Raw genomic sequence first — 27,872 nt, 5'->3', positions numbered from 1 at the left:
ACTTGATACTGGTTTGTCAACATGTGTTCATTTGAAAAGCTCATAAACAGTACTACTAAGCAGAAGACAAAAACAATTTCTTATTCAACTATACATAATAAGTACAATGACAATTAGTCAATACATAGAAAAATGTTGAATTATACAAACTTGAAAACACTAGTGATGAACAAAGGAAGAAGAACAAGCCAAGGATGGCGTGTATATACACTACATATATCAAATAAAGCGAAACTAAAAATAATAACAATAAATATATACACAATCCCTTGAAAGAAAACCAACTATGATCTTTGTCTCATATTAAGGCCACCTGCAATTTGTAAATGATGGCTAAATTAGAAGTTGTGTTTTACTAGTTGGTTTTGTTTTGATTATTATTGGAAGCATTTGTCTGGTTAAGCCTGGCCGCAGCGGCGATGGAGGCCGCTACGCCACCTGGGCGGGTGCATAGGTTAGGATCGTTCCTCAGCTCAGCGCCGATCACTCCCTCTGCATCTCTGCGTGTCACCGGCTTGTCCGACGGTAGCTTTGAACTCGCATCCTGCATGCAATGCATTATTATATGTAATTTTATTTCATTGTAGAAGTATTATTTGATTTGATGAGAGTGAAAGAGGAGGGACCAAAAGAATCTCTCCGAGCTTGGTCTTCTCCTCATCGTTAGGCAACCGAGCATTGCGAGTAGCAGCAGATTGAGCAGCCGCAGCGACACCACCCGGTACTATATTGGTACGGCCGGTGGCCCTGACCTCAGCAGCCTGTATGGCGGCAGCGTCGCTGTAGTCAACAGGGCGGTGGCCGGCCGTGAGAGCAGTTGCCTCGAGTGCTTCACCGATGGTGATTTCCCCTCGTTGCTCTGTCCGTGACCCTAGTGGGCTTGATTCGATCTCCTTGATCCCCTTGAATAGCAAATTTGGATTCTTATAGTAATTTTGAAAACAAAAGTATTGGCATAATTGGTAAATAATACCTGAACGCTTCAGGCTTAGTCTGCTTGCTTTACCAAAAAAAATAATTAGTACCTGAACGCCAACAGGTTCTTTCTGGCTAGCGACGACATTGCTATGAGCATTAGGAGAGGAGGTTTGAGGATGGGTGGCCGCTTCTTGAGCATTCAATTCCCTAATTGTGTCTGAAACATGCTTGCTTGGTTGTTCTTGGTTCATCTTTTCAAATTTTCTTCCTCAATTTTGGAATGTGATTCTTTCGATACCAACATATATATACAATTTGCATGGCTGCATGTACAAGTTGGTTATAAGGGTGTCTTTTGAGGTGAGGAAACCTCCAACTATGTATATGTTCTATCAATAGTCATTTTAGTTTTTTTTTTTGGTGGGAAATGAAGGAGAGAGTGTATGGCCCAAAAATTCAATGGAAATAAATAATCTTGGGAGGAATATATGTATAGTACATGTAAATTATCACTGAATTTCTCAATATAGAAATTGGAAAGAAATCACTCGATAGTGAAAATCATATTAAACATTCACTTTTTTCGTAATGGATTATCTTTAGATTAACGGGCTAATTATTGAAAAACCAAGACATTTTAGTAATTAAAAAAAAAATCATATTCCCAAACAATTTTTTTTCAGGTGGGAACTATTTTTTTAACTATCTGTTTATATTGGCGCATTACTTTCGGAAAGTGCAGCAATTTTGCATTGTTGGTGCATGTGGTGGATTAGAGGATAGTGGACATTCCCAAACAAACAATAGTATTGTCTAATGGTGGATATTATAATTTATTAAGAACTAATCATAACATTTCTCTAGAATTGGAAGATTCATGTAGCGAACTTTGTTAAGCTTGTTTGTGATTCAGCACAAACCTACTGTATACTTTCTCTAGGAGTATTATTTTTATGCTTGAAATTGGATATGATATAATATTGATTAATATTGGATGATTTGTGTTATTTCGAATTAATTTTATTCTTGAAATTGGATATGATATATTTTTTTATATTGGATTGGTTTAATATAGTTTGGATTTTGATTTTAGTTCATTTTTTGAATAAGTTCAATTCGATTTTAATTTTCATAAAAATCTAATTTTTCATTTTGATTCGAACAATAAATTAAACTGAAAATCGAAGGTTCACCCGTAGATATATATTAGCTGCATAGGTACTAGGCTATCTTTGACGGCTCAGGATCATTATGTTAAATAAAAGGTCAAACAAATAAAATTCTATACTAGTAGCTACGCTATTAATTATACTATGCAGACAGAGATAAAATTCGAACAATTTACATACTCCTTTACTCATTATAGATTAATATGGTTTTATTAAAATACAAATAACGACTATCGTAAAATTTATTAGCCACTATTACAGGATTTTAATACAGTACTATTTAATTTTTTGCTTCCATAATTTATTCTTCTTCGTTATATAATTTTACTTACTATTACAAATTAACAATATAAATTTTGTTAGTAATTAGGTTGTATTAGCGTCCATATGTATTTGCATATTGCATACACTCTTGGATAATTGGATGCAAGGTTGTTCGTCCTAATTATAAAATTCTAATTATATTAATTAAGTTTAGTTGAAAATTAAATTATACTACAATAATAGTAGCAAACGTTTAACAAAATACTACTCCACTCATAAACTCTAATTTAAACCTTGGTGCGGAAGTATGCGAATCCTAATTCGATTACAGATGACAAATTTAGCTGACTGGCTGAGTTTGATTACAGCATATACTAAGTTTTTAAGTTTAAATAAATCAAACATAGTATGGGAAGCCTATAATGTTTACACCAAACCCTAGAAATAGAATACTCCCTAGAAATTTATTTTTTTTAGCAAATGTCGTCTTTCTATTTCTATTTCTCCTTCTAATCAAATACTCCCTCCGTCCACAAATAAAAGTCTTATTTTTTCATTTTGGTCCGTCCACGAATAAGAGTCTCGGTTCATAATTACCATAAATGATAAAGAGACCACACATTCCACTAACTCATTCTATTCACATATCATTTAAAACTAATATATAAAAGTGGGACCCCTATTCCACTAACTTTCTTTCACCCACTTTTCTTAACATTTCTTAAAATTCGCGCCACTTAAAAATGAGACTCTGGAGTAAATTTTTGGGCTCACATATAAAAAGAGTCTCAATTACAGTACATCATAAGTTTACTACTCTGAGTGAATTTATTGCTTGGTGTAACTTTTAGGGGCAACAAATTAATGATTGTTCAGAACTTATCTAAAAAAACTAATACGACTACTAAGAAATTGAAATTCATTTATCATACAGGATTATCTTAATAAAGAATTTATTACACTATTCTTTTTATGAAAATTAGTCTTATTTTTTCTCTCTTGCCTATTTCCACTAATAATTCAATTATTTTTTTTAAAATCTCTAGCCATCTCTCTTTTATCTCACTAATTTTACATTCAAATCCACATTATCCATCACTAAAACTTATAGTAGATGAAGATACATAGTACTATATAGTATACTTGTGTCAACATGCATGATCCATTTAAAATTCGAATGATTTTTTCAAATTTGAGAATTTATTAAGATGTTGGATTTTGAGAAAATTTATTACTCCTATTTTGTAAATATTCAGTAGTATTACTATTTTATATTAAAAATTAAAGAACAGAAACGCATTTTAGAATTCATGAGAGAAGGAAATTTTAATTAGTGCTATAAAATGTTGAGATATTGAAAATTATATATAAAAATACTCACAAATTCAATATAATATTTAATTCATTTTAAAACAAAATTATACTCCATATTTACAAGGCACAATTTTCAAATTTGTAAAAGAAAATTGTAAATGTGATTTGTAGTATATCAATTAATTATAAACCTTGGGAAGGATCATAAACTGCTCTAGGGGAGGGTGAGCTATTATGCATCGCAGTTGACCGTTAAATTGTCCTTCCCAAATAAACGGAAAAAGTCACGGCGGTGCAGAAAACAGACAAAAAAATCAGTTCCACCAAGAAAAATGAAAAATAAATACACAGATACTCATACACAACGCAACAGCAAATAACAGAGCTCTAACAATTCGGCCTTGAATACAGACAAATTTCACCATCAGCATCTTCGTCTCTTCGGATTCCACCTACAAATAACCATTCATCACTCCTCCTTCCATTCTATATCAATTCTCTACTCCTATTTGTGAATACTAATTCAATCCGCAGCAGCAGAAGAAGAAGTTGGTGTGGTGCATGGCTGCTTCTTCCGCTTCTCTTTGCCTTCCGGCAAATGGGAACCGCTCCGGTTTCCGTATCGGATCATCTGCTAAACAGCTCAATAGAGTCCGCAGGGTCACAATCCGCTCTGATTTGGACTCCAATGTCTCCGACATGAGAACTAATGGTAGGTGAAATTGAGCTGCTGATCGCTTTCAGAATTGGTTTCGAATTTCGGAGGTTTTATCAAGTTGAATTTTTGTTGCTTGATTCTAGTTTTTCTCGTAGTTTTTTGATGATGTTACTCTCATTTTGATTCTTTGCCTTGTAGCTCCAAAAGGTTTATTTCCACCAGAACCTGAGCATTACCGCGGCCCGAAGCTAAAAGTGGCGATTATCGGAGCTGGGCTTGCTGGCATGTCGACTGCAGTGGAGCTTTTGGACCAAGGCCATGAGGTAAATTAACTTGTTGCGTTGATAATCAACATGGGAGTATTTAGTTGGTAGGCAGATACGTAATTCTGTTTTAATGGAATATAGCTGTGTGTATCATTTTATGAGCTATGGATACAAATGCAGGTGGATATATATGACTCGAGGTCTTTCATTGGTGGAAAAGTTGGTTCTTATGTTGACAAAAAGGGTAATCATATTGAAATGGGACTGCACGTTTTCTTTGGATGCTACAACAATCTGTTTCGTTTATTGAAAAAGGTAAAACCAACTTTCTCGATTTTCTTGCGGAACGAGTTTGATTAGATATAGGTTGCATAACTGCATCTGAAGTGAACCTTCCTGAGATCAGAAATAGGTTAGGGAATAGACAATCATGTTTTATGTGATGGTCTGATTATTTGTTACCAACATTTTCACAGGTTGGAGGTGAGAAAAATCTGCTTGTGAAGGATCATACTCACACTTTTGTCAACAAAGGCGGTGAAATTGGCGGTATGATGAATGCAATTAATAAATAAGCAGTCAGTTCATATTTTGAGCAAAAACACACTTGCAATTGGAGGGTTGTGCAATCATATAAAACACCACATGTTTGATTTCATTGCATCTCCAATTGCAGAACTTGATTTCCGCTTACCAATTGGAGCGCCACTTCATGGAATTAGCGCATTCTTGACGACCAATCAGCTCGAGGTACCCAGTGCTTGCTGCATCTCTGTCTGTTTCACTGAAGGAACAATATTATAGTTTAGCATTATGTGGCATAGTGGTATCTCAACTATGTTGTTTTTAGCTCTGATCACGATTACTTGTCTTGGTGAACAGAGCTTTCAGATTTAAGCTATATTTATACTGACAGTAGGCAGTTTAAGGAAAAAGCTATGGTTTCTGGATGTTGTTGTCTTTGCAGTTAAAGAATAATGTGTTTCCCCTGTTATGTGCAGCCTTATGATAAAGCAAGAAACGCACTGGCACTTGCCCTTAGTCCAGTTGTAAGGGCTCTTGTTGATCCAGATGGAGCTATGCGGGACATACGGGATCTGGATAATGTTCGTGTTCTCTCTCCTTAGCCTCTTTCCTATTTTATCTGTGAAGTTTGTGAGAAAGTTGTATGTCAAGAGTAGGAGCACAAGATTATGGTTTTTAGATGGAATAAAATATGAACCACGAGAGTAGAATAATTATTCATTTTGTGATATAAGCCTATTTCACTCCGGGTCAGCGAAGCAGAATCTGAAAGGGTTATGTATACTTTGTTTTATAATTTTATGTAGTTATATGTAATTTATCCTCTCATTGGTATATTGGCTTTTAGTAATTGCTTTGTTTTATACTACAACAGATTAGCTTCTCGGACTGGTTCATGTCTAAAGGGGGTACTCGCAAGAGCATCCAGAAGATGTGGGATCCTGTTGCTTATGCCCTGGGATTCATCGACTGTGATAATATTAGTGCACGCTGTATGCTCACTATATTTTCACTTTTTGCTACTAAAACCGAGGCCTCCCTACTTCGCATGCTTAAAGGTTCTCCAGATGTTTATTTGAGTGGTCCTATCAAAGACTATATCTTGGCAAAGGGTGGCAGGTGACCACAAATACATACTGGTTGTTATATATGTACCTACAGTTCTTGGGTTGGTTGACAGATTAATTTCTTTTTATTGTTTCCCATCTTAGGTTCCATATGAGGTGGGGATGCAGAGAAATCCTATACGATAAAGCTGCTGATGGAAGTGTATATGTAAAGGGGCTAGCCATGTCCAAGGTTCACACATCTATTCAGACAATTTATTTTTCACCCTGTCCTAACCTGTTGGTGTGAGTTTATAGTGCTCGCCCGGCTTGATTTCTAATCAGCTTGTCTTTCGTAATTCAGGCTACTCAAAAGCAAATCATAAAAGCTGATGTTTATGTAGCAGGTCAGTGATCATGAACATGCCATCGTTTCTCTTTTCTCTTTTTTTCTTCTTGCTGGATAAACTGAGGAAGCTTTTGTGCTTGCAGCTTGTGATGTCCCCGGAATTAAAAGATTACTTCCCCAAAGTTGGAGGGACTCGAAATTCTTTGACAATATTTATAAATTGGTGGGAGTACCCGTTGTTACAGTGCAACTGCGATATAATGGTTGGGTTACAGAGCTAAGGGACTTAGAACGTGCAAGGTGAGCGTTGTCTTGCATCTAATTTTACGACAGTCATAGTTTCATTTCCTCAAATAGCTTCTGTTTTTCTGTCAAACTATTAACTCTTAGATGGTCAGGCAATTGAGGCAAGCTGCAGGCCTGGACAACCTACTTTACACTCCGGATGCAGATTTCTCATGTTTTGCAGACCTTGCCCTCTCATCACCAGAGAATTATTACCTCGAGGGCCAAGGCTCCTTGCTTCAGTAAGAGAATGCTACTTACCTCGAGTTGTGTCTTTTCTGTATGGTTTCTGCATTGGCTCACTATGTTGTCTGTTAATAGATGTGTACTTACTCCTGGGGACCCTTACATGCGTCTACCGAATGAGGAAATCATACGGAGAGTATCAAAGCAGGTAGGCTTGCCTTAATTCCACTGCTTGGCTCTTTAGAGAAACACTACTAGTCTAGTAGATGAAACTGTTGACTATTGCGAGGATAAAGCGCTATGTTTTTAGCAACTGGTTTATGATTTTTCAACTGGCAACTAAAGTGACCTCTCCAAACTCTGATTATACTTATTTTTAGATTTTTAACCTCTAGAGTGTCTTTTATGCTTTATGACATATCAGAATTGTTTCCTAAAGCTTTAATTTGAGTTATTTTGGTAAGCCATGACCAATATTTGTTATCATGTTGCCCCTGCTGATAATGATTTGTCGACATCAGGTTTTGGAGCTCTTCCCTTCTTCACAAGGTCTGGAGGTTACCTGGTCGTCTGTTGTAAAAATTGCACAGTCGTTGTATCGAGAAGGGCCAGGTAAGGATCCATTTCGACCAGACCAGAAGACACCAATCAAGAACTTCTTCCTGGCTGGCTCCTACACTAAACAGGTTAGCCTCTTCCATTTTACAGATCGGTTTTGCGTTCATGCTACTGTTTGATAAATTTGGCATATTGTACCTAGTTCACTTAACGAGGCTGCTCACGAGCTAGCTAGTGTTGAGCTTAAGGTTTTCACCTAGTTGAGATGGGAGTAGTTTGGCTTGTTTACAATCATAACTTTGATGGATCTGATATTGTGTAACAGGATTACATCGATAGCATGGAAGGAGCGACCCTGTCGGGTAGACAAGCGTCGGCCTACATATGCGACGCAGGAGAAGAGCTGGTGGCGCTACGGAATGCTCTTGCAGTCACATCGGAGGAGCTAACACTTGTCTGAACTCCCCCATAAATACCATTTTGCTAATAGACCAGAGTTGAATGATTTTTATTTATTTTTATGGCATTGGGTTGAAGAATCCAAGGTTCCTACCTCAATATATACTTCTTCTTTATTACTTTTAACGCTTTCCAATTTGTGTTTTCCGAAAATTATTTTCAACAATAGAGTGTAAGTAACCCCAACTAATTTTGCTTACTTAATTATAAAAGAAATAGAGAAAAAGGAGTAGGATTGAGGTCCACATATATATAACTTGTTAAATGTAGATCAGTAGATGTATAAATTGTGAAGAAATTTATAAATATAGGATATTGTTAAAAAAAATACCAAATTCTAATACATAGGAAGATTATTTTTAGATATCAATTAGGTCATAGATTGATTTAGTTATAATATGGAAGGTTATTTTGAAATTGTTTTATTTCATACACATACACAAAAATAAATGATCTTAAATTGACCTAATTGATACATGTCCGAGGAGGTGTTGAGAAATGCTAAATCTAGACTCTTTGCGATGCATGTCTTCATGCATGGCACCATATAACTCTTTTAATAGCTTCCAGTGTTAGAACAACTGATGATGTGAGAATTTACTATTACTTATGATATTATGGTATTGTTGTTTAACTCCCACTCAATCCTTTCGAATTGAGTTATCTCATTGCATCATCTATATCTCCGAGCTAAGGATTTAAGTTAGGTTGCAGCATGTGGCATCATCTTCATCCTCTTTCTATTCCATCTTCTTTAATCTCATATTAGTCACGTTTTTTCAAACTCTCCTATGCAAAGTGCAGTCGCAACAAAGTGGTATTCGTAGGTTCTTTTGCTCTAGGCCCGAGAGTTTTCTTTTTAGTCGTAATCTAGACTCGTATCACTAGGCTAAACTGTTAAATGACGAAAGCTCAACACATCAATTCATCATGCTTGTATGAACTGAAGCGATCTAAAAATTACCTTCCATGTTACGAGGAGTATAAATTATAAGAATTTATGGCCCAGATTTCAAGGATCAACATTCAACACCATATTTTTATTCTTCAATACATTCACAAATCATGTGGGAGCTCTGAGATCAAGAATGCAAAGCAAGACAGGGATTCAAGAAAACTAAAGTAGACATAATTCTCCACTAGGGTTTATCAAGTTTATTTTATATTGGACATATTTTATTTTGAACATAATTCCCACAAGGGTTTATCAATCCAACCCAAATCAACCTGAAATTATCATGTTTTTCACTGATCAACCCTATAAGGACATCAACCCAATAAGAATTGATCCAAACACTTTTTGTGCATGCTTGTGTTGGACTATCGTTATCGTGTCGTGTTGAAATTTTCAGCCCTAATATAAATGAACTTAAAATGAGGTTTATGATTATATTTGTGATCGTCCTAGTATTGTTTGAGACAGATAAACATTGTACTAACTAATTAGAAATGCAGGAGAGTTAAGAAATCAGAAACATAGGATTTCCTTGCTTATTTGATCTTCTCTTTATTTATTTACTTTCTTAGTTTAATACTATTTTTTTTAATTAATCAAAACAACCTTTAAAATCTATGAACGGGAAAGTATATGAGATTTGTGCTGCATTATTTTGAAGCTAATCATGGAAATGATACATATTAATTTACAATTTTATTTTTTATTTTAGTGTTAATAAAAATCGTATTAAATACATATTAATAAAAAACAAAGTAATAAATTATAACCCATGTCTAGGCCTGACAAAAGGATATCGAGTATTGGATATCCGATATTAAAATCCGAAAAAGTCGGATAATTGGATACCCGAAATCCAAAAAATCGAGTTTTAGATCGGGATCGAGTATTCAGAATTTTGGATTTTTGGATATCGGGTTACCCGAATTACCCAATATTTTTAAAAAACCAATGAATAATGTATTTATCCTAATTTTCGTAGGTAATATTGACTGATGATATTCTTACTTATTTACAATCCCAAGTACCCAACTGTCCGCTTTATATTCTAATTTCTATATGCTCATAGTCATAGGGTTTTAAAATAATGTATTAATTCTAATTTTTAAAAATTTAAGTAATTAAATATTAGGATAATTGTGATTGGTAACTTATGAATTTTGAATTTTTAAAAGTTTGTAGTTATTTTCTCTTAAATATTACTTCAAGTTTGTATTAATGCGAACTACTTGTTTGTATTTTTAAAAGTTTATAGTTAATATTTAAAAAAAAAGTCAAAATCGAAATTGAAATTGGGACTGGATGCCCGATTATTTCGAACTGGATACTCGAGTCGGGTATCCAGGTACCCGAAATCAAAATCGGAATCGGATATCGGGTACTAGATTTTGAAAAATTCGGGATCAGATACCCGAAATTTTTGGATTGGGTATCTGTGGATACCCACGTCCATCAAATTGCGATTTGATGAAGATCGAGAATTGGAGATTTATTTTGAATATCAATGTGAAGAATTCGACATTGGTCAGTGAATACATCGAAAAGTAAAGAAATCGAGATTGAAAATGAATATCATCGATGTCAAACAAGCAAAGAAATAACGTTGGTGAAGATGATTGATAATGGACACATTTAAGATCCATATTATAGATTTGATTTTATGATTGTAGATGATTGTAGAAAATATGTGGGGTAGTTTTCAAATTTTAGTATGTCATTGTTGAGTAAATAAAGATAATGTTTAAATTCCACATGGTACATATATGCATCATTTAAATGAAAAAATACTACTACTCCGTATAAAAGTCTTTATTATAATTCGAGCACACATATAATAAAAGTGAGCTTGAAAAGAAAATAACTCCACAAAATCTCTTCCATTTTAACTTCACCTGAATCTTCCCCTCTCTCCGATCGACGGTGGCCCCGCCCCAGCCTCACATAATGGCTTGGGTACTGACTCTCGCCATCCTCTTCTTCACCACCGCCGTCTCCGCCGCTGTATTTCGATCCAATTCTCCGGATTACCATTCGCTTACGTTTCTCAATAACACCAGTACCACAGGCAACGCCATGATCCTGCCCCTCTTTTTCAAGCAGCACGCCCTCAAGGATCACTTTTTCACCCGACGCCATCTCCACGCAAGCACCATCCCCAATGCTCGCATGCCTCTCCATGACGATCTCCTCCTTAACGGGTTTGCGTCTTCTTCTCTCTTTCAATTTCACATTTTCTCTTGCCATGCCAGATCCGATCTCGGATATCTCTGATGCAGCTATTACACCACTCGCCTCTGGATCGGGACTCCGCCGCAGCGTTTCGCCCTCATAGTTGATACTGGCAGTACTGTTACTTATGTTCCTTGCTCCACTTGTGAACAGTGTGGAAAGCATCAGGTTCTCTTCTCTCTAATTCCTTTCTTTTCTTCTTTGTTTTGCGATTGAAAATTTCCTCGATTGCAGCGCTCTCTTATTTACTTTCGAATTTTAATCGTTTTATTGTATTGTGGGAAATAAATCTGGTAATTACCTTAATTTATACCAATCAAAACTTTAGGTGGTCGTTATAGCTGGTAATTAATGTGTGTCAACTTGCAGAGTAAGGGTGAGAATAATACTGTTGCGGTATTCTGTTTTTCCCTGTACTATGCATCGATTCAAATATTTAAAGGCCAACATTGATTTGTTAATATCGTATCCATTGAGATCAACCTGATGAATTGAATTATGCTCCCATCAATTAACACAAAATGGACAGAGGGAGCGGATGAGTAGCTCTTACTATGTGGTATATACTCTAAGGTGTAGCCGACTTGAAAGAGAAAGGGGGGAGAAAATCATAGCTTCACTAGATTGAGGAGCATATAGGTCTGTTTGTGTGAAATCAGTGCACTTTATCATGTGTATTTTCAGTTTGGTGTACACTATTTTCCTCTCTTTTAATTTTGGGTAAGGACTACCTTCTTTTTTCTTACTTAATGATTCAGTAGTGCTTTAGGTATAATCCATACTATTATGGGTGACTCTGTCTTTTCTGTTTACAGTACTTATATCACTTTCTTATGAACAAGTAATCTACATTACACCTTTCGTATTCTTTCACCCAATTTTATTGAGATTCTCTTTCTTTTAATAGGATCCGAAGTTCCAACCGGAATCGTCAATCACATATGAACCTCTAAAGTGCAACATTGATTGCACTTGCGATACTGATAGAGAACAATGTATTTATGAAAGACAATATGCTGAAATGAGTTCGAGCAGTGGGGTCTTGGGAGTAGACATAATATCATTTGGCAATCTAAGTGATCTACAACCGCAACGAGCTACTTTTGGATGTGAGAATATGGAAACAGGGGATCTTTACAGCCAACATGCTGATGGGATAATGGGTTTAGGTCGTGGAGATCTTAGTATCGTGGATCAGCTTGTTGAGAAAGGTGTAATCAGTGATTCATTCTCGTTATGCTATGGTGGAATGGATGTGGGTGGTGGTTCAATGGTTCTTGGAGGAATTTCCTCCCCTAAGGAGATGGTTTTTTCAAATTCCGACCCTGTTCGCAGGTACGCTTCGGAAGACTTACAACTGAGTGTTAGGCTCTATCCTAACAAGTACACTTGATAGATCTCACACATTTACTCTAGTTTCGGGATGGCAACAGTCCATATTACAATATAGAGCTGAATGAGATTCGTGTTGCTGGGAAAAAGCTGCCCCTAAATCCCAAGGTTTTTGATGGCAAACATGGAACTGTTCTGGATAGTGGCACAACCTATGCTTATCTTCCACAAGCTGCATTTGAGGCCTTTAAAGCAGCTGTAATATTCATTTGTGGATTATACTGCTTTTAGAAGTCCTAAGAGACATGTCTTAGCTAATCTCCCATTTTTGCATGTAGATTTTGAAGGAAACCCAATCCCTCAAAAGAATACAAGGGCCTGACCCTAACTATAATGATATCTGCTTCTCAGGCGCTGGAAGGTAATATGATTTTTGTTGTGGAATTGGCTATATAGTATAAGTTTCCTGTTACTTATATTTGTGATGTTAAATGTCAATATTGCTCCAGTGATGCTGCACAACTTTCAAAAGCTTTTCCATCCGCTGAAATGGTATTTGGTAATGGACAAAAGCTGTTGTTGGCCCCCGAAAATTATCTGTTCAGGGTAAAGTCATTTTCTTCATGTTATCCCCATATCCTTTTTAGTACTGTGATGCACAATCAATAACATAATATATTCGCTGTGCTTAGCATTTAAGTAGAGTCAGATTTTATGGTCACTGATTCTTGTTCTTGTGAAATACAGCACTCGAAGGTCCATGGTGCATACTGTCTTGGGATCTTCCAGAATGGAAAGGAGTCAACCACTCTTTTGGGAGGTACTGTCTGGTTTATCTTTTGGTCAAAATTTGAAAGTTGAAGGATGGATATCTTATCTCTTCTTATGGCAGGTATAATTGTCCGAAACACACTTGTAACATATGACCGTGAGCATGAAAAGGTTGGTTTCTGGAAAACCAATTGCTCCGAGTTATGGGAGAGACTTCACTTATCGCCTGCCTCACCACCTCTTCCTTCCGACACGGATGGGGTGAACTCAACCACGGGCATGGCTCCTAAACTTGCCCCATCTGGACCGCCTCAACCCCAAACTCCAGGTTTAATATGTTACTATTTTTGCGTTGTGTGAGCCAAACTAGAATGGTTTAATAACTTTTACATTTGGTATCCTTAAGGTGCAGGAGATGTTAAAATTGGCTTTATAAAATTCTCTATGTTGTTGACCATCAACTACACGGAGCTGAAGCCTCACATCCCGGAACTTGTTCAGTCAATTGGAAAGGATTTAGACGTTAAGCCCTCTCAGGTAGATCAATACAAATTGCTGATATGTTTGGAATTTAATACGGAGTACAGTTACTGAGTTTGATTTTCTGTTTTCTTTTTAAAATTGGACTTTTGTTGCACTACAATATTCTTTGCATTTTAACCCAGCGACATTCACATTGTGACTTACCTTTGAGATGTGTGCAATAACAGGTTCAGTTGACGAACTACACTGCTGGGGTGAATGAGACACTGTTAAAATGGGCTATTTATCCAGCACAATCTGATGATTATATCTCCAATAGTACCGCTATGGTAAGATTTTCATCATTTTGGTTACAAGGTCCGTTTAGATTAACATCTTTTTATCTTTTGTTAGAAAATTTTATCTAGGTTGAGTGGAAATGAGTTGCATCTCCCTGATAGTTTTGGAAGCTACAAATTGTCTGGATGGAGCATGGAGCCACCACCTGAGAGGTAAATTAAAATGTTCTTTTATTGTTTTTCATTTGATGCTAGGCATAACAATTCCTTTTTTGCTAAGGAAAATTTAGGCTCCAGCAATTTTTTTTCCTATAAATTGCCAAGGAAGGTTTTCTTGTCTTTAGTGGATGATAGTATTTTCCTATCTATGTACTGAAATATGATTACATTCACTCATATATGCGCTTTCAAGTTTTTCTTATTGCGTGTATTTCAAAAATTTTTAAGTTTTTATTATTTTGTGGAACAATAATATATTTAGGACTATGTATTAATAATACTAAGTGGTATCATTCATTTTGCCATACTTGTTTTCATCATGTAAGACTATCAGAATCTTATAATCAAAGTTTTGTTATTAAATATGAGCATGATTGCATTTGTCTAGGACATGGTGGAAACAGCATTACTTGGCTTTGGTCATAGCATTTTCTGTAGTGGTTGTAATTGGACTAGTGGCATCTGGGGGATGGTTTATCTGGAGGAGGAAGCAGAGCCAGGCTGAAGTCCCGTACAAACCGGTTGATTCGGTTGTAGCAGAGCAGGAACTCCAGCCTTTGCAGAACTAGAGAAGTGAATTTTGGTTTGATACTCAGCTTGTGCTACTGACTAGTACTCCAGTACCTCTGATTCGTTTTGCTCTGTAGCAATGGGATTCATTATAAGGTGAAATTGTAGCTTAGAAATTGAAGGCAGCAACACCCTTGCGATGTGTCCATGTCTGTGTATAGCAGAATTTCATCACAGAAACCACTGCCATTACGGTGAATTCTTGTTTTTATAAATTTAGAATGTTTAGTGACAGGAACATTTTTATACAGGACCACAGCATCTATGAATAAGTAATGTTGAAAAACATTTCCGATGGCATGTCATTTGATTAACTGTTGAGTTCTTTTATATGGAACTGCCCCTTCTGATTCTTCATCCTCTTCCGCACTTGAATGTTTCCCTTAGTAGACTTAAATTTACATGGTTAATTTTTTTATTGGTAAATAAACACTAGCCCAACACACACACACACTGAGCAATACTTGTATTTCATAAATGAGCGTAACCGGTCCCCAACATACCGATCAAAGTAATACTGCGTCATGGTAAATTCCTTTTTCAGAATAATCAAATTCCAAAGCTCCCCAACTCGTTATATTTGTTAAGATTAATCAAGCAAGATGAACAAGAGAATCCGGAATGAATAGAGAAAGAGATAGTACTCCATAAGTTATCTATTAGAATTATAATTTCTTCCAATTCCATTAATCGAATATGTTAGGACATAAGAGCAGGCCTGGTCCATTGCCCAAAAAAAGCAGGAAAAAAAGTTATTATTAACATGGAAGTTTCAAAGATCCGTACGCATCTGTGCAAAATTTCACAGCTGTAGACTTTACAAAACCAAAAGTCTGGTAATAAAAGCACAGCAGATTGAAATAACCAGTTTTCTAAATCAATCGAGTAAATACGACAACTTAGTCATGCGGTAGGTGGTATACTAGAGATTATGATCTCCAACTGTAAGAATGAAAAAAAAAAGTTTTAACACAGAATCAACCAGCATCTCCGGCCCTTTATGATGGACTATCAGGCTTTGATTCGGATAACGAAAGAACCTGCATGAAGAGAAAGCATACAATTTTAGAAAATCACAGAAATGTCAAGTGTGACTATGTTTGGCTTCATGCAATACAGAAAAACTTTCCCCAAAGAGCAAAATGCAACATATAAAGGCATTGTGCAACAGTAGTCTGGGAGGTCAGGTGTTATAACCAGTTATTGCGTGATTCTTCAAAGAAACACAAAAGAAAAGAAGATAAGACAACAGAGGGCAAGATGGATTGAACATCAGATAGACCAACACAACGACTGGAGGATTATAGGGGGCTAGAGGAAGGCCTGGCAGAGTGCATCACAGGGTGAGGGCTTGACAATGTGCATCATGTCCAGGAAGTGTGAAACACTAAACCTTCAGGAGTTTTTTGGAATATAGTGCACAAATGTTTTTGATAAGTAAAGGTAATAAATGGCACAACTTCATCATTTAAGCACAAGCATCCATGTAACAATTAAATTCTCCCTCTATATATAGCTAAAACTATTAATGTAATTAAGGTATTAAGCTCACATGCTGGGAGGTTGGATATATCTGCAGAAACTGCACATTCTATTCCCAAGTTTGAAAGTGTTCCTCTTATAATTCCACAAGGAAAGTATAGGTGCATTCCAGTAGCCTGAGCTGATTTGTTTTCCGCCATTGCTGAAGGATCTTGAATATTGCCAGATGCTTGAACTGATGGGTCAATAGACATATGTGCTAGCCATCGAAATCGATTATCTTGCAATACAAAAGTACCCTGAGAGAAAAATTAGGGTTTATGTCACCAATTTTTGCATTAGGGTAATATGAAGCTGTGTTCAAATTCTGGTACTTACTCTATGATTTGTCTTTAAGTTATCTATCTGTTTCTTGAAGAGTTCGGACCAAAAGTCCTTACAGATAAATTTGATGGCCTCCAGGTTATCGGTGAACCTTGGTCGATCCATTGTGTACCTAAGTGCGAAATTGAAAGGCTGAGGATGAAAATATGTAAATCAAAACATTCTGTATTTGGATAAGAAAGTTCTCGCTCAAAAGGGACTTTGTTGTGCTGAACCCAAAAGAAAGAAAAACCATAACACGGAAATGACTAGTCGACAGAAATGCGAACCGAGTTAAGATAAATAATGATCTTAACTCAGCGTGTGAAGTGAAAAATTATCATACACTAAAGTAGTCAGATGCATGACAGATAAGAAAACTGATATGCCGCAGGAAAAATGCTAATTTGAGTCTTCCCCCCTAAATCTGTTAAGCATCCAACATTTTCTATCAAGTATCAATATATCATGCATTTATTACAGTTAAATATCAATCCTATTGCAATGTTCAGATGATGCAGAATAGTTGTATGTCTCAAAAACAATTTGCTCCACCCCTATACATCTTTTGGTTTATAATGAATTAGCCATGAAATCAGAATCCCACTTCAGTCTGTCAATTGCACATCCTTCCCTTATTAGAATCTGTGTTTGGTATTCATCTTGTATGAGACAATGACATTCAAACATAGTTAGTAATTATGCATTACTATATGAGATATAATTTCTGTTGGGCACTAATTAACATCAATGTACAAGGACGATATATCATACATGAAGTTAAGATGGTACTCAAGTCTTAGAACTAATCTGGACCATATTGTCACAACAAAACCTTATTCAACAAGCAATGTGTCCAGAATTCTCAGGTGGCTGAGAACAAGCCACATGATACATGTTTAGTCTCATAGAATATTCACTCTCTATTTATAGGTGAACATACTGTAAAGATTGGCTACAGATATATGAGCTCTGAATTTGAAACTTAATCCAGGGCCGAGGCCATGATATACGAATATATTCCATATTTCCATTATATGTATGGCCATGCCCTGCATAGGATCTTTATCTACCAATTGCAGAAAGTCAAATTTACCAAGAGTCGAAGGCGCCTTTTTAAATCTGGTTTACCTGAACTACTCTATAGAAAACTTGATTAGATCCCATTCGATAACGAACTATTTCAAATTAAAAAATTATCCAAGCAAATTTTACATAAATGACCACATTGAATCATACATTAGGGTCATATCTTACTAGGGAGCTAAGGGAGGCATTATCAAGAGGGACTAATGCTGCATATGAATGAAACTAGTAGTATCACTGAAGGATGTTAGGCGCTCGTATTAAAGTTGTGATCGAATATTGCTTCAAGCAAATAGACTTATTGAAACGATCACCTCACGCTCTATAACCAACACTTTCGGTATACGAAATAAGCTCAACGAAAACGATAATAAACTATATTAGCTTAAAATCATTCTCATGATTTAAGTTTTCAAGAATTCTTGCGCGAATGCAAGTCGAAATCGACACCCAGGTTGCACAAACCCCTCGAAAATAGGGTGACTTCTCAAAATTCTGAAAATTCACAATCCTTGAAAATTCCCTATTTAGGACATCAATTCATCACATTTCCTTGAAGATATCAACTGACCTTTCACTTAATTGGTGACCGACCTGAAAGCCAATGGCTTCGATCCTCCGCGCTGCGAGTTCGGGCTTGTTGGCGTAGAAGCCTGAGCAATACGACATCACTATCTCCGCCAGCAAACTCTCCACACAGCTTTCCGATACTTCTCTCACCATATTCTCTCCTTTGCGTCTCTGTGTGTTGATAGATCGAAAACAATCGAGCTTAGATTTCGATTTTCAAATGTGATCTGATTTTCTGATTTTGGAACCCTGATTTTGGTGCAATATTTTTCTGAGGAAATCCTTTTTTATTCGTTTTTTCTTTGTAGTAGTACTATCAAATTAAACTAATAGTAGTAATATTTTAATTTCACATGTTGAGATTAAAAAAGTTAATAATGTTTATATCATGTTTATATATTTTCGGAAAATAGTCAATTGCGTGTTAACAAATACAGATGTTAGAGAGAACTTTTTTGTTTAGCTTTGCAAACATTTTTTGCATTGCAAATTCTGTGTGTAATTAGGACGTCTGTGAATACATCGATCATACTACCCCTTGGTTTAATTATATACCAATTTCTAGGAAAAGACATAGCAGTATCAATTAATATAAAGTTGACTGCTGTTCGAAAATGTATGAACAAATACAAAATATTATCAAATTTATTGGTTTTAACATATGCAATTAGCAGTCTGTGGATACCTTGTAAAATTTACCATTATTCTATAGTATGTATGAGTATTTTTTTTTTTGAAAAACAATTTAAATTAAAGAGTTGAATTAAAAGTTTTGAGACGTTTTTTAGGAGAGAGAAAGTGGCTAGTTTTAATGTGGAACTTGTCATATCCCAACTCTTATGACTTATGCACTTACTATAAATAAATATAAAATTTTAAAAGAAATAATCCACACATTAAGTACAAAAACACACATATTATAAAATTTCAAAAACCAACATTTATCAAGTACGTATTACAAAACATTCTAAACAGTAGTGAGACTCTCTCACCACTCTTTATACTATATATTTATCTATATGCAAAAATGATGAGGAGGAGAAGGTTGCAAAAATGCGACAGCCGCCAAACCTGCTAACACGTGCAGTTTCTACGACCCACGTCAACGAATAATTTCACTGATATCTTATTCCTGAAAAATATTACTCCCTCCGTCCCGGCTAAGATGACACATTGCTTAGCCGGCACGACATTTTAGGAGTTATTGGTTAAAGTGTTTAATTGGAGAGAGAAGGTGGGTGTAAGTATTAAAGTAGAGAGATAAAGAAAGATGAATATTTTAATAGGAGTGAGAAAAAGTGGTTGAGTGTATTAATTGGAGAGAGAAAGTTACCAAAAAAGGAAATGTGTCATATTAGTTGGGACAAACTAAAAAGGAAAACGTATCATCTTAAGCGGGACGGAGGGAGTAGTTTATATGAGCCACAACTCAGTGTATATAAATCTTACCTTTAATTCCACGACCCAAAAATCAAACATATTATTTAACCAATATATGTAGCAATACCCAACAAATATTAAAAACAAATTCATATACATATGCACATGCCAATTGGGTCATATTCCAATGCTTACAGCACCCTAATCCAAAATCAAGACCAAATCTCCACCCTTAGATTTTAAAATGAGTGGATGAAATTAAATCTTACGAATCTCAATAAATAGTAGACAGAGTATCAACAAAAGGGTAATATCGTCATTATGTAATCATATGATAATTTTCATGAATGTTTTTTTATATCAGCAGTGTATTACAAATATCAACAGTATGACATAAGAATATCAACAATAGTACAATAAAATATCAACGCATATTTATTGAGATTTTTACATGGTTTTATTGAGGTTTTTACATGGTTTTATTGAGATTTTTCGATGTATTTGTTGATAAAATCTGGTTATCAACATTTACGAAAACTAAAATAAAAATTTCATCATCCGAACGTCGTCGGAACATGCAATTGAGATCTCGTTGGAATCCTTATAAAATTATCTTTAATTTGATTATTTTTTTGCGAAAAAATAATTTAAATCGAGAGAGTTACGTAAATTTAAAGTTTTAAGATGATTTTAATGAGAGAGAATTGACATTAATACCCTCTAATTTTATTTATTAATTTTCTTAATTAAAAATATAATTCATGTGGCATTATTTCAACCACTTGATCTTCTAATCTAATGGTTAAGATTTAGTCTTAGTTTGAGATTGCTAATTAGTTAGCAATTGATCACTCCTCCATGCCATTTTGTTCAGTTTATTATTCTGTGACAAATCAAGCCTGGTATCTATCCGGGATTTCCATTGTATACGACCCGAAAGTCCCTTTTAATTATTTGACCTTTCCGCGAAAGTCCCTCTTTGATTTGACCTTCTCGAAGGCTCCTCTTTGCATTTTGGCCTTTCCACGAAGGTCCCTCTTTGATTTGACCTTTCCACGAATGCTCCTTTTTACATATTTTCTTTGACCCGTGGGTCCATTATCATTGTATATGACCCGTAGGTCTATTTCCATTATCATTGACATCAGACCCAAGGTAAGACTGTCACATATCCTCTTTAATCCAATGATTCAAGTAATTCTAATACCATATAAAATATATCAATTGCACCAATCACATATTCATATGTTCCATCAATTAACTCCAATACTAAAAACAAAGACATCCATTGCACAAATCACATATCCATATCATATTACACCATCAATATCAAATACTAACACATAATTATTTCAAGCTCACATCATATAACTAAAATATTTACTCCAATTTAACACAGTAATCAACCACATAAAATATGTAAAATTAAAAGTGTGATATTATCCACACCTGAGTACAATAAGTACTCAAAGACTCATTCCCTTCTTTATCTACAACTTTGTATAGCTGGAGGGGTGGAAACTTTTTTTCCTTTTATTTCTTCCTGACTTTATGTAAAATATATATCTATGAATATTTGAGCGGCTCCCTATCCATATTAAATACTCCCTCCGTCCTACAAAAGATGTTACATTTGTGGAATGACACGAGATTTTAGAAGATTTTGTTTTGTGTGTTAAATGGAGAGAGAAAATATAATTTTTATATTCATGTGAGAGAGAATTTTTTCTAAAAAGGAAAACGTGACATCTTTTGTGGGACAAACTAAAAAGGGAAGTGTGACATCTTTTGTGGGATGGAGAGAGTATAAAGCTATTGCTTACTATACATCATAAAATTATTTAAATACAGGGCATATATGCATGTTACTTAATTTTCCTAATTGACATTTGTCACATATTATTGGTGGCACAATGAAATAGTGACCTAATTTTCCTAATTGACATTTGTCACATATTATTGGTGGCACAATGAAATAGTGACCACGTAATGCTAAGTACACATATATTTTTTTTAAAGTATGCTACTACTATTATTTATATCTCATTTAGGATCACTATCAAAATATATATTTTTCATGCACTAGACACTCCCATGCACATACATATGTAATTGTGTAAATAACATTATAAATATATAATAATAAATGAATATATATCAATATGCAAATTGATGCATGTTTCGAATAGGGATGTCACAGAACTGTTATCAACGACAATAAATTTGAACCATGTTAATTTCACTTTTTAATTCGGTTCAAGTTATCTAATGGACTAATTGATCACCCCATCGGTCCGGTTTCAATTTCATGGCCGAGACAAATCCATAATCGGGTACATTTTCAATTCAATCAAACAAATATAACTAAATAAGCACCCATATCGGTAATACGAGCATCAGGCACGATTTAGCGAAATGAGGTGTGACTCCTCTAACATAAACTTTTACAATTATAAAATACTACTGAACAATATTTAGTGGTTTATACAGCCACAATTCAGTGTACATAAACCTTACCTTTAATTTTTCACAACTAATATCAAACATATCCTTTAACCAACACATGTAATCATGAGTAATAAATATCAAACATATTCATATCCATATGCATGTGCATCTCTGTCCAGTTTATTATCATGTGACAAATCAAGTCTGGTATCTGTTTGAGATTTCCAATATGCCAATATGATTTGACCTGAAGGTCCCATTGTGATTGACCTGAAGGTCCCAATATGATTTGACCCGGGACCCCCGAAGGTCCCAATATATCCATTGTGATTTCAGATCCAGGGCAAGATCGTCACAGATCCTCTTTAATCCCATGATTCAAGTAATTCTAATGCCATATAAAACATATATCAATTACACCACTGACATATCTATTGCACCAATCACATATCATATTCCACAAAATAATTTCAAATAACACATAATTATATTAGACCATGTTTATCAACAAACATCCAACCCAAACCAACCATTCACTTTTTTAATATTCAATTAATTTCTATCTCATCCACATCATCTTAAACATCAACAATATTCATCCAACTCAACCACACCATTTTTTATGGTTTATCAATGACCACCTAACCACATCATTATATATTTATGTTTATATTATTTTTTAATAATAATATTATTACATAAAATATTTATTTTTTGCACAGTAAAAAAAGAAAAACACAATATATGACAAACTAAAAATTATAAAAATAAGTAAATAAAAAATATTAATTACAATAATTGAAATCTTGGGAATGATTGAAATTTTGGAGATCATAGAATATATTTATTTTGAAAATCTAAGCAACAAAGGAAACTGAAAAATATGAAATTGTATCAAACAAGAAGGATTATATTAGGAGAAAAGATGATATTTTTTTATATGCAAAACTATAGCAAATGTGATCTCTATTTATAGAAGATGAAAAATGATGAATTTTGGTATAAATTATATAATTTTTTTAATATAATATATTAAAGATATATTAATTTTAGAAAAAATATTATATCAACCAATGAGATTTGGCATAATCTCATTGGCTGATGAAATTAAAAGGAGTGGAGACCGATGGTTGGAGGTTGGGTGAGACCATGGTTTTGGAGAGAGAGGGGCTTCAACTTTGAATTTTTTTTTTATTTTATTTGTGGTGATGTGGCGGTTGACCACAAGTCACCTATAAGCATGGTCTTAGGGCATCTACAACCTCGGCCCAAATTCAGGCCCCAAGTCTCATCCACGTCATCATTCATCTATATTTCAGTCCCAGGCCACAACTCCTCTAACCCTGCAGGCCTTCTCCAGGCCACAACTATTAAATTGCACTATTAACAATTTACCACCTATTTTACACGTGACATACAAAACGTTGAACAATTAAAACACGAAAAATTCATTGTTCAGTCGAAACAAAAAATTACAAACCCTAGAAATTAAAAATTACAAATCCTAGAAATAAAAATTACAGAACCTAGAAAAATTAAAAATACAAGTCCTAGAAATGAAAAAAAAAAGAAAAAAAAAAACTACTTCTTCATTTGTGCGCAAATGTAGGCAATCATCTCATGGTGCAACTCGAGGTCGAACTCCGACATTGTCGAGGTATCCCTCAACGTCAATTCCATTAGATGGCCCATCCGCAAGGTAATACTCATATCCGACATAGAGTCGGATATCTTATCCAGAGAAGGATTGGGTGGCGGCGGCGGCATAGTGGGGAAACTTGTAGTTGCCTTCCCCTTTGTTTTTCTCTTTGCCGATTTAGTTCCCATAGGACGGCTTTGAGTACTAGGGGATGAGATGAAGATGTCGTCGTCTGTCACGTTGAGGTCGATTATCGGACCTCTTTCGTCGAAGAGTAGTTTTCGGAAGCAGAAACTTTGGTTATCTTCGGCACCCCACTTCCCGCCAGTTTTGCCCCATCGGTGTACTTCAGGCTCTTCTCGGTAATCTTTCAACCGTCATAGTACTTGAAGTGCTTCTTCCCGTTAGAATAAAAATCCTCATTTGCTTTAGCCACGAGGTCCATCTCGTTGTGATCACTCGGCCACATCCGGACTACGTTAGTCTACTTGCCATTCCACTTGGACATCTCCTTCTGGACCTGACCCCAATGCTTGCGTAGCTTCACGTAGCCACGCTCGAACGTCCCTCTTGGTTGACCAGCGTTATATTTCTGGGCAATCCGCTCCCAGAACACTTTACCGCTCTGCTGGTTGCCGATGATAGGATCCTCGGAGACGTCGATGAAGTTCTTGGGCAGCCACAATGTCTCCTCCGGGTTATACTTCTTCGGCCCCTCATCATCCACTGCTACAGCCACAGCCTTGCCCCTCCCTGGAGCGGACTCCATATCACTGATGTCGTACTCATCAGTGTTAACTAGCGATGGCAAGTCCATGTTGGACGCCACCCCCAGACTAGGCGCTGCATTTGCGTTGGGCGATGCCGGTAGATACCAGTTGTTGGGGTTGACGAACTAGCTCATTTGCCGTTCGTCGCTGTTAAACCACTCCATACCAGCCACAAATATTGAAATAATTATAGGATAGAAATGGAGAAATTGTGGAAGAATGTGGAAGACCTCTAACACTAGGCCGGGATAGACCTGGGCGCGGCCCCGAGACGCGACTGTGTCACCAGGCGCGGCCCAGGTGCAGGTCGGGATCCAGGTGCGGTCCGGCCAGCAATGGTAGGGATGCTTATTTAGAGCTTCTTGTAACATACATTCACGTGCTTGTCTGTGTTATTCTTATTATGAGCAAGTGAGGATTTAGGAAAGTACAAGCAAATTAAGGGAATCAAGATGGTCTCTCAACATCACATTATTTTCTTCTTCATCCCATCTAAGTAATTTATTCAAAACTTCCTTTAAACAATAGTAGTCATTTTCATACTCCATTTCAAGCATAATCAATAGAAATAATGCATACTCACATAGTTTGAACTTAGAAAACACCAACTCTATATCATCTAGTTTCATGCCAAAATATTTTTTAATCACTACTTGTAATATTTAATAGAATTTGGTTATTTGATGGGTTTTTTAAATTATAGTACATGAGGACTTTTCCAGATGATAATTAGAGAGAGATTAAGTTACATTAATTCTATATTTCCACCAATGCAATTATTTAAAGATCTGTAATTGAAGATCATATCTTTACTATAAAGGAATGATATACCATCTTTATTAGGGATTTCTCCAACACTTTTGAAATATACATTCCAAGTAATTCCTCTCATAAACATTAATTATAAACGATATAAAACGGCCTAATACAACATTATACCCATTTAAATGATCATTGATTTATCTAGCAACCCATAAACAATGTACTCCCTCCGTTCCCTTATAGTTGAGTCATTTTTCTATTTCGGGAAGTTCCTTCACAGTTGAGTCATTTCCATATATAGTACTCCATTTGTCCCTGAAATTTTGTCACGTTTTTCCATATCTGTCTGTCTCACAAAATTTGTCACATTTCACTTTTTGTCATTTTTGGTAGTGGACCCCACATTCAACTAACTTATTCCCACTCACATTTCATTATAAAACTAATACTTTAAAAGTATGACCCACATTCTACCAACTTTTTCAACCCACTTTCCATTACATTTCTTAAAGGAGGTTGTGTGAGCCCCCAGAGACCTTCAGCGTTGAATATTTCTTCAACAAAGGGCTGCTCCAGGCACACGGCAAGGAAACCTTCTTCTACGAGGTGGGAGATAAAGTGAAGACGGAGTCGGAGGCTGTGGAGGCTGTGTCCAGTGAGGAGGTTGAGGAATTGAAGAAGGAAGTGCAAATGATGAGGAAGGAGATGATGAAGGAACTCGGTGGAATGCAGAAAGAATTAAGCGGGGCCCGGAAGGAGATAAAGGCGTTGCGGGGGAACATTGCAGACTTGGCGATGAAGTCCTCCAAGCAAAATGAGCGGATAGCAGAGGCCGTGGAGCTCATGATGAAAATGTCAAAGTGGGTGGAGAAGACACTCTCCCTGACCCAGCAGAAGGTGCTTCCTGGATCCAGCAGTGAGGTCAAGCAGCCCGGCCAGGGCAGTTCCTCCATCCAGCGACTCCCACACCCGCTCAAGCCAGTGGTCACATCCGCATCCAAGCCAGTGTTAACCCCATCTACATCAAAGTCCCTAATGATAAAGAAACCAGTGTCCAAGCAGCAAGAGAAGGAGGAAGAAGAGCCGGAACTGCCGGCGAAGAAGAAGGTGAAGATGACCGACCCGGAATCCCACCCCAGTCTGGCTCTCGAGGGGGCCAGACCCAGAAATGAATTGCCCCACATGACCAAGTAACTTTTATTTTCTGTATTAGTTTAATTTTTGTTTTTTTAATGTCTTTGTTATTGTCTGTGTTTCTGTTGATAATTGTTATATGTGTTTACCTTCTCCCACTTAGCCCAATGCTTGGTCTAAGTGTGAGAAGTTTGTATTTTCTGTTTTAATGTTGTCTTCTCCCACTTAGCCCGATGCTCGGTCTAAGTGTGAGAAGTTTATTTGGATATATTGTGTGTTGTATGTTGGATTGACTGCCCTATTTCTCCCCTTCACGACGATGGCTTGGGGACAAGCTTGAGTGAAGTGGGAGGGGGAGGGGAGTCGATGCTTGTATGTGTTTAGAATGTTAAGAGTCGTTAAGTCTAAGTTTTGTTTGTGTCGCATGAGCTGGTGAATATAATACGACATGATCTCCTTAGTGAGAGAAATTGAAGACATGATGTATTTCAACTTAGAAACCTTTTCCTTTAATAAACCGAGGTCAGTCTGGATGAAGTAAGAACGATAGAAGATGCCTTAGCTGACTTAGTTGTGAAGCCCCACTATAAGAGCGAGTTATAAGCCTAATATTTTTGAGCTAACACATGTGAAATGGGGCCGCCACTGAATGCTTAGGGAGAAGAGTCCCGAAGGAGAAAAAATAGGGGGAAATTTGGGTTATGAAGGTATAAGCTGGACGAAGTCCAGGTAAAGGAGTTAAGCTGGACGAAGTCCAGGGAAAATATGTCTAAGGGCAGAGAGCAATAGCAACCTGACCCAGGAATAAAAAGGAGAAAACTCTCATAACCCGACGCTTCAGTGGTGTGGCAACAACTTACGAGAGATTCGGTCCTAACATCCCTGTGAGGAATGAGTGATCGAGTGAAACCAAGAATTGGGAAGGTAATAGGCTATCTTGACGAACTGATAGATTGATTAGGTGGAAGAAGGGAAGGGGCCAATTTGGAGAAGTGCAGCCTGTTGGATTGACCTTAATCTTGTGGGGACGGTTGCCTAAAAGTTGAAGCTAGTTCATGCATATGTGTTTATGTGTTTTTTCTGTAAGTGTTTTGTCATTATTCTGAAATCTAATGCAAGTGATGAACTACCAGGTGCCAGCATGTTTGTACATCTCCACAACACCCCTAACTCGACAATACTACAGTTGTGACTGAATTTCGAGCGAAATTCAACAAAATCAAAACCATCTTCATCGTTTTCAGTTGATGAAGTGATTCAGTGAAAATATGTCTTGAAAAATCAGTATCTAAGATCCAACTAGCAGTTAAAACAACTCTACACTTCATCTTTACCATGGGTTTAGGAAATTGCAATGATAGCTTCTTCAATGATAAGAAGATGAGAGAGCTTGCACTTACAGCT

General features: G+C 36.1%; 4 protein-coding genes across 5 annotated transcripts; 2 read left to right on the top strand and 2 right to left on the bottom strand.

Moving 5' to 3' along the window:
- Window positions 1-56: 56 nt before the first annotated feature.
- On the bottom strand, window positions 57-1,223 carry LOC125205174 (late embryogenesis abundant protein 47-like). Its single transcript, XM_048103996.2, has 3 exons — window positions 1,026-1,223; window positions 627-902; window positions 57-544 (listed from the first exon to the last, which is right to left on the bottom strand). Exons 1-3 carry the CDS (start codon window positions 1,167-1,169, stop codon window positions 356-358), a joined length of 609 nt encoding a protein of 202 aa, XP_047959953.1. The 5' UTR covers window positions 1,170-1,223; the 3' UTR covers window positions 57-355.
- Window positions 1,224-4,045: 2,822 nt separating this feature from the next.
- Window positions 4,046-8,123, top strand: LOC125203525 (zeta-carotene desaturase, chloroplastic/chromoplastic). Its single transcript, XM_048101891.2, has 14 exons — window positions 4,046-4,377; window positions 4,522-4,646; window positions 4,770-4,904; window positions 5,066-5,138; window positions 5,266-5,339; window positions 5,591-5,695; window positions 5,989-6,233; window positions 6,326-6,413; window positions 6,525-6,567; window positions 6,653-6,809; window positions 6,908-7,036; window positions 7,116-7,188; window positions 7,502-7,666; window positions 7,864-8,123. The coding sequence occupies exons 1-14, from the start codon at window positions 4,227-4,229 to the stop codon at window positions 7,996-7,998; spliced, it is 1,698 nt and encodes a 565-aa protein (XP_047957848.1). The 5' UTR covers window positions 4,046-4,226; the 3' UTR covers window positions 7,999-8,123.
- Window positions 8,124-10,786: 2,663 nt separating this feature from the next.
- On the top strand, window positions 10,787-15,122 carry LOC125203699 (aspartic proteinase 36-like). Of its 2 annotated transcripts, none has more exons than XM_048102110.2 (12): window positions 10,787-11,150; window positions 11,229-11,349; window positions 12,089-12,516; window positions 12,615-12,771; window positions 12,852-12,934; window positions 13,023-13,119; window positions 13,261-13,333; window positions 13,406-13,612; window positions 13,697-13,821; window positions 13,995-14,096; window positions 14,161-14,258; window positions 14,653-15,122. In XM_048102110.2, the coding sequence occupies exons 1-12, from the start codon at window positions 10,897-10,899 to the stop codon at window positions 14,831-14,833; spliced, it is 1,926 nt and encodes a 641-aa protein (XP_047958067.1). In that variant the 5' UTR covers window positions 10,787-10,896; the 3' UTR covers window positions 14,834-15,122. The 2 variants fall into 2 exon arrangements, with proteins under 2 accessions (XP_047958067.1, XP_047958066.1); XM_048102109.2 differs by having other exon boundaries at window positions 10,788-11,150; window positions 13,691-13,821.
- A 450-nt stretch (window positions 15,123-15,572) lies between these two features.
- Window positions 15,573-18,627, bottom strand: LOC125203487 (Transport protein particle (TRAPP) component). The gene is made up of 4 exons (XM_048101839.2): window positions 18,337-18,627; window positions 16,695-16,812; window positions 16,387-16,615; window positions 15,573-15,874 (listed from the first exon to the last, which is right to left on the bottom strand). Exons 1-4 carry the CDS (start codon window positions 18,486-18,488, stop codon window positions 15,846-15,848), a joined length of 528 nt encoding a protein of 175 aa, XP_047957796.1. The 5' UTR covers window positions 18,489-18,627; the 3' UTR covers window positions 15,573-15,845.
- Window positions 18,628-27,872: the final 9,245 nt, after the last annotated feature.

The sequence above is a fragment of the Salvia hispanica genome, chromosome 6 (genome assembly GCF_029641045.1).
Source record: "Salvia hispanica isolate PSC_SH4W2 chromosome 6, Shi_PSC_v1, whole genome shotgun sequence".
Classification (NCBI taxonomy): Eukaryota; Viridiplantae; Streptophyta; class Magnoliopsida; order Lamiales; family Lamiaceae; genus Salvia; species Salvia hispanica.
The sequence above is the reverse complement of the archived record's forward strand: the minus strand, read 5'-3'. Positions and strand labels throughout refer to the sequence as shown.

What these genes read in the sequence shown, in the direction of transcription:
- LOC125205174 (XM_048103996.2), bottom strand. Translation starts at nt 1,169, where the DNA reads ATGAACCAAGAACAACCAAGCAAGCATGTTTCAGACACAATTAGGGAA. An exon ending in AAGAACCTGTTGGCGTTCAG is followed by an intron (nt 903 to 1,025) that starts GTACTAATTATT and finishes TTGCTATTCAAG; the next exon opens with GGGATCAAGGAGATCGAATC. An exon ending in AGCTCGGAGAGATTCTTTTG is followed by an intron (nt 545 to 626) that starts GTCCCTCCTCTT and finishes CATTGCATGCAG; the next exon opens with GATGCGAGTTCAAAGCTACC.
- LOC125203699 (XM_048102109.2), top strand. Translation starts at nt 10,897, where the DNA reads ATGGCTTGGGTACTGACTCTCGCCATCCTCTTCTTCACCACCGCCGTC. An exon ending in TGCTTCTCAGGCGCTGGAAG is followed by an intron (nt 12,935 to 13,022) that starts GTAATATGATTT and finishes ATATTGCTCCAG; the next exon opens with TGATGCTGCACAACTTTCAA. An exon ending in GTCAACCACTCTTTTGGGAG is followed by an intron (nt 13,334 to 13,405) that starts GTACTGTCTGGT and finishes TTCTTATGGCAG; the next exon opens with GTATAATTGTCCGAAACACA.
- LOC125203487 (XM_048101839.2), bottom strand. Translation starts at nt 18,488, where the DNA reads ATGGTGAGAGAAGTATCGGAAAGCTGTGTGGAGAGTTTGCTGGCGGAG. An exon ending in GGTCACCAATTAAGTGAAAG is followed by an intron (nt 16,813 to 18,336) that starts GTCAGTTGATAT and finishes TTTCGCACTTAG; the next exon opens with GTACACAATGGATCGACCAA. An exon ending in ACTTAAAGACAAATCATAGA is followed by an intron (nt 16,616 to 16,694) that starts GTAAGTACCAGA and finishes TTTTTCTCTCAG; the next exon opens with GGTACTTTTGTATTGCAAGA.
- LOC125203525 (XM_048101891.2), top strand. Translation starts at nt 4,227, where the DNA reads ATGGCTGCTTCTTCCGCTTCTCTTTGCCTTCCGGCAAATGGGAACCGC. An exon ending in GGCCAAGGCTCCTTGCTTCA is followed by an intron (nt 7,037 to 7,115) that starts GTAAGAGAATGC and finishes GTCTGTTAATAG; the next exon opens with ATGTGTACTTACTCCTGGGG. An exon ending in TACGGAGAGTATCAAAGCAG is followed by an intron (nt 7,189 to 7,501) that starts GTAGGCTTGCCT and finishes TGTCGACATCAG; the next exon opens with GTTTTGGAGCTCTTCCCTTC.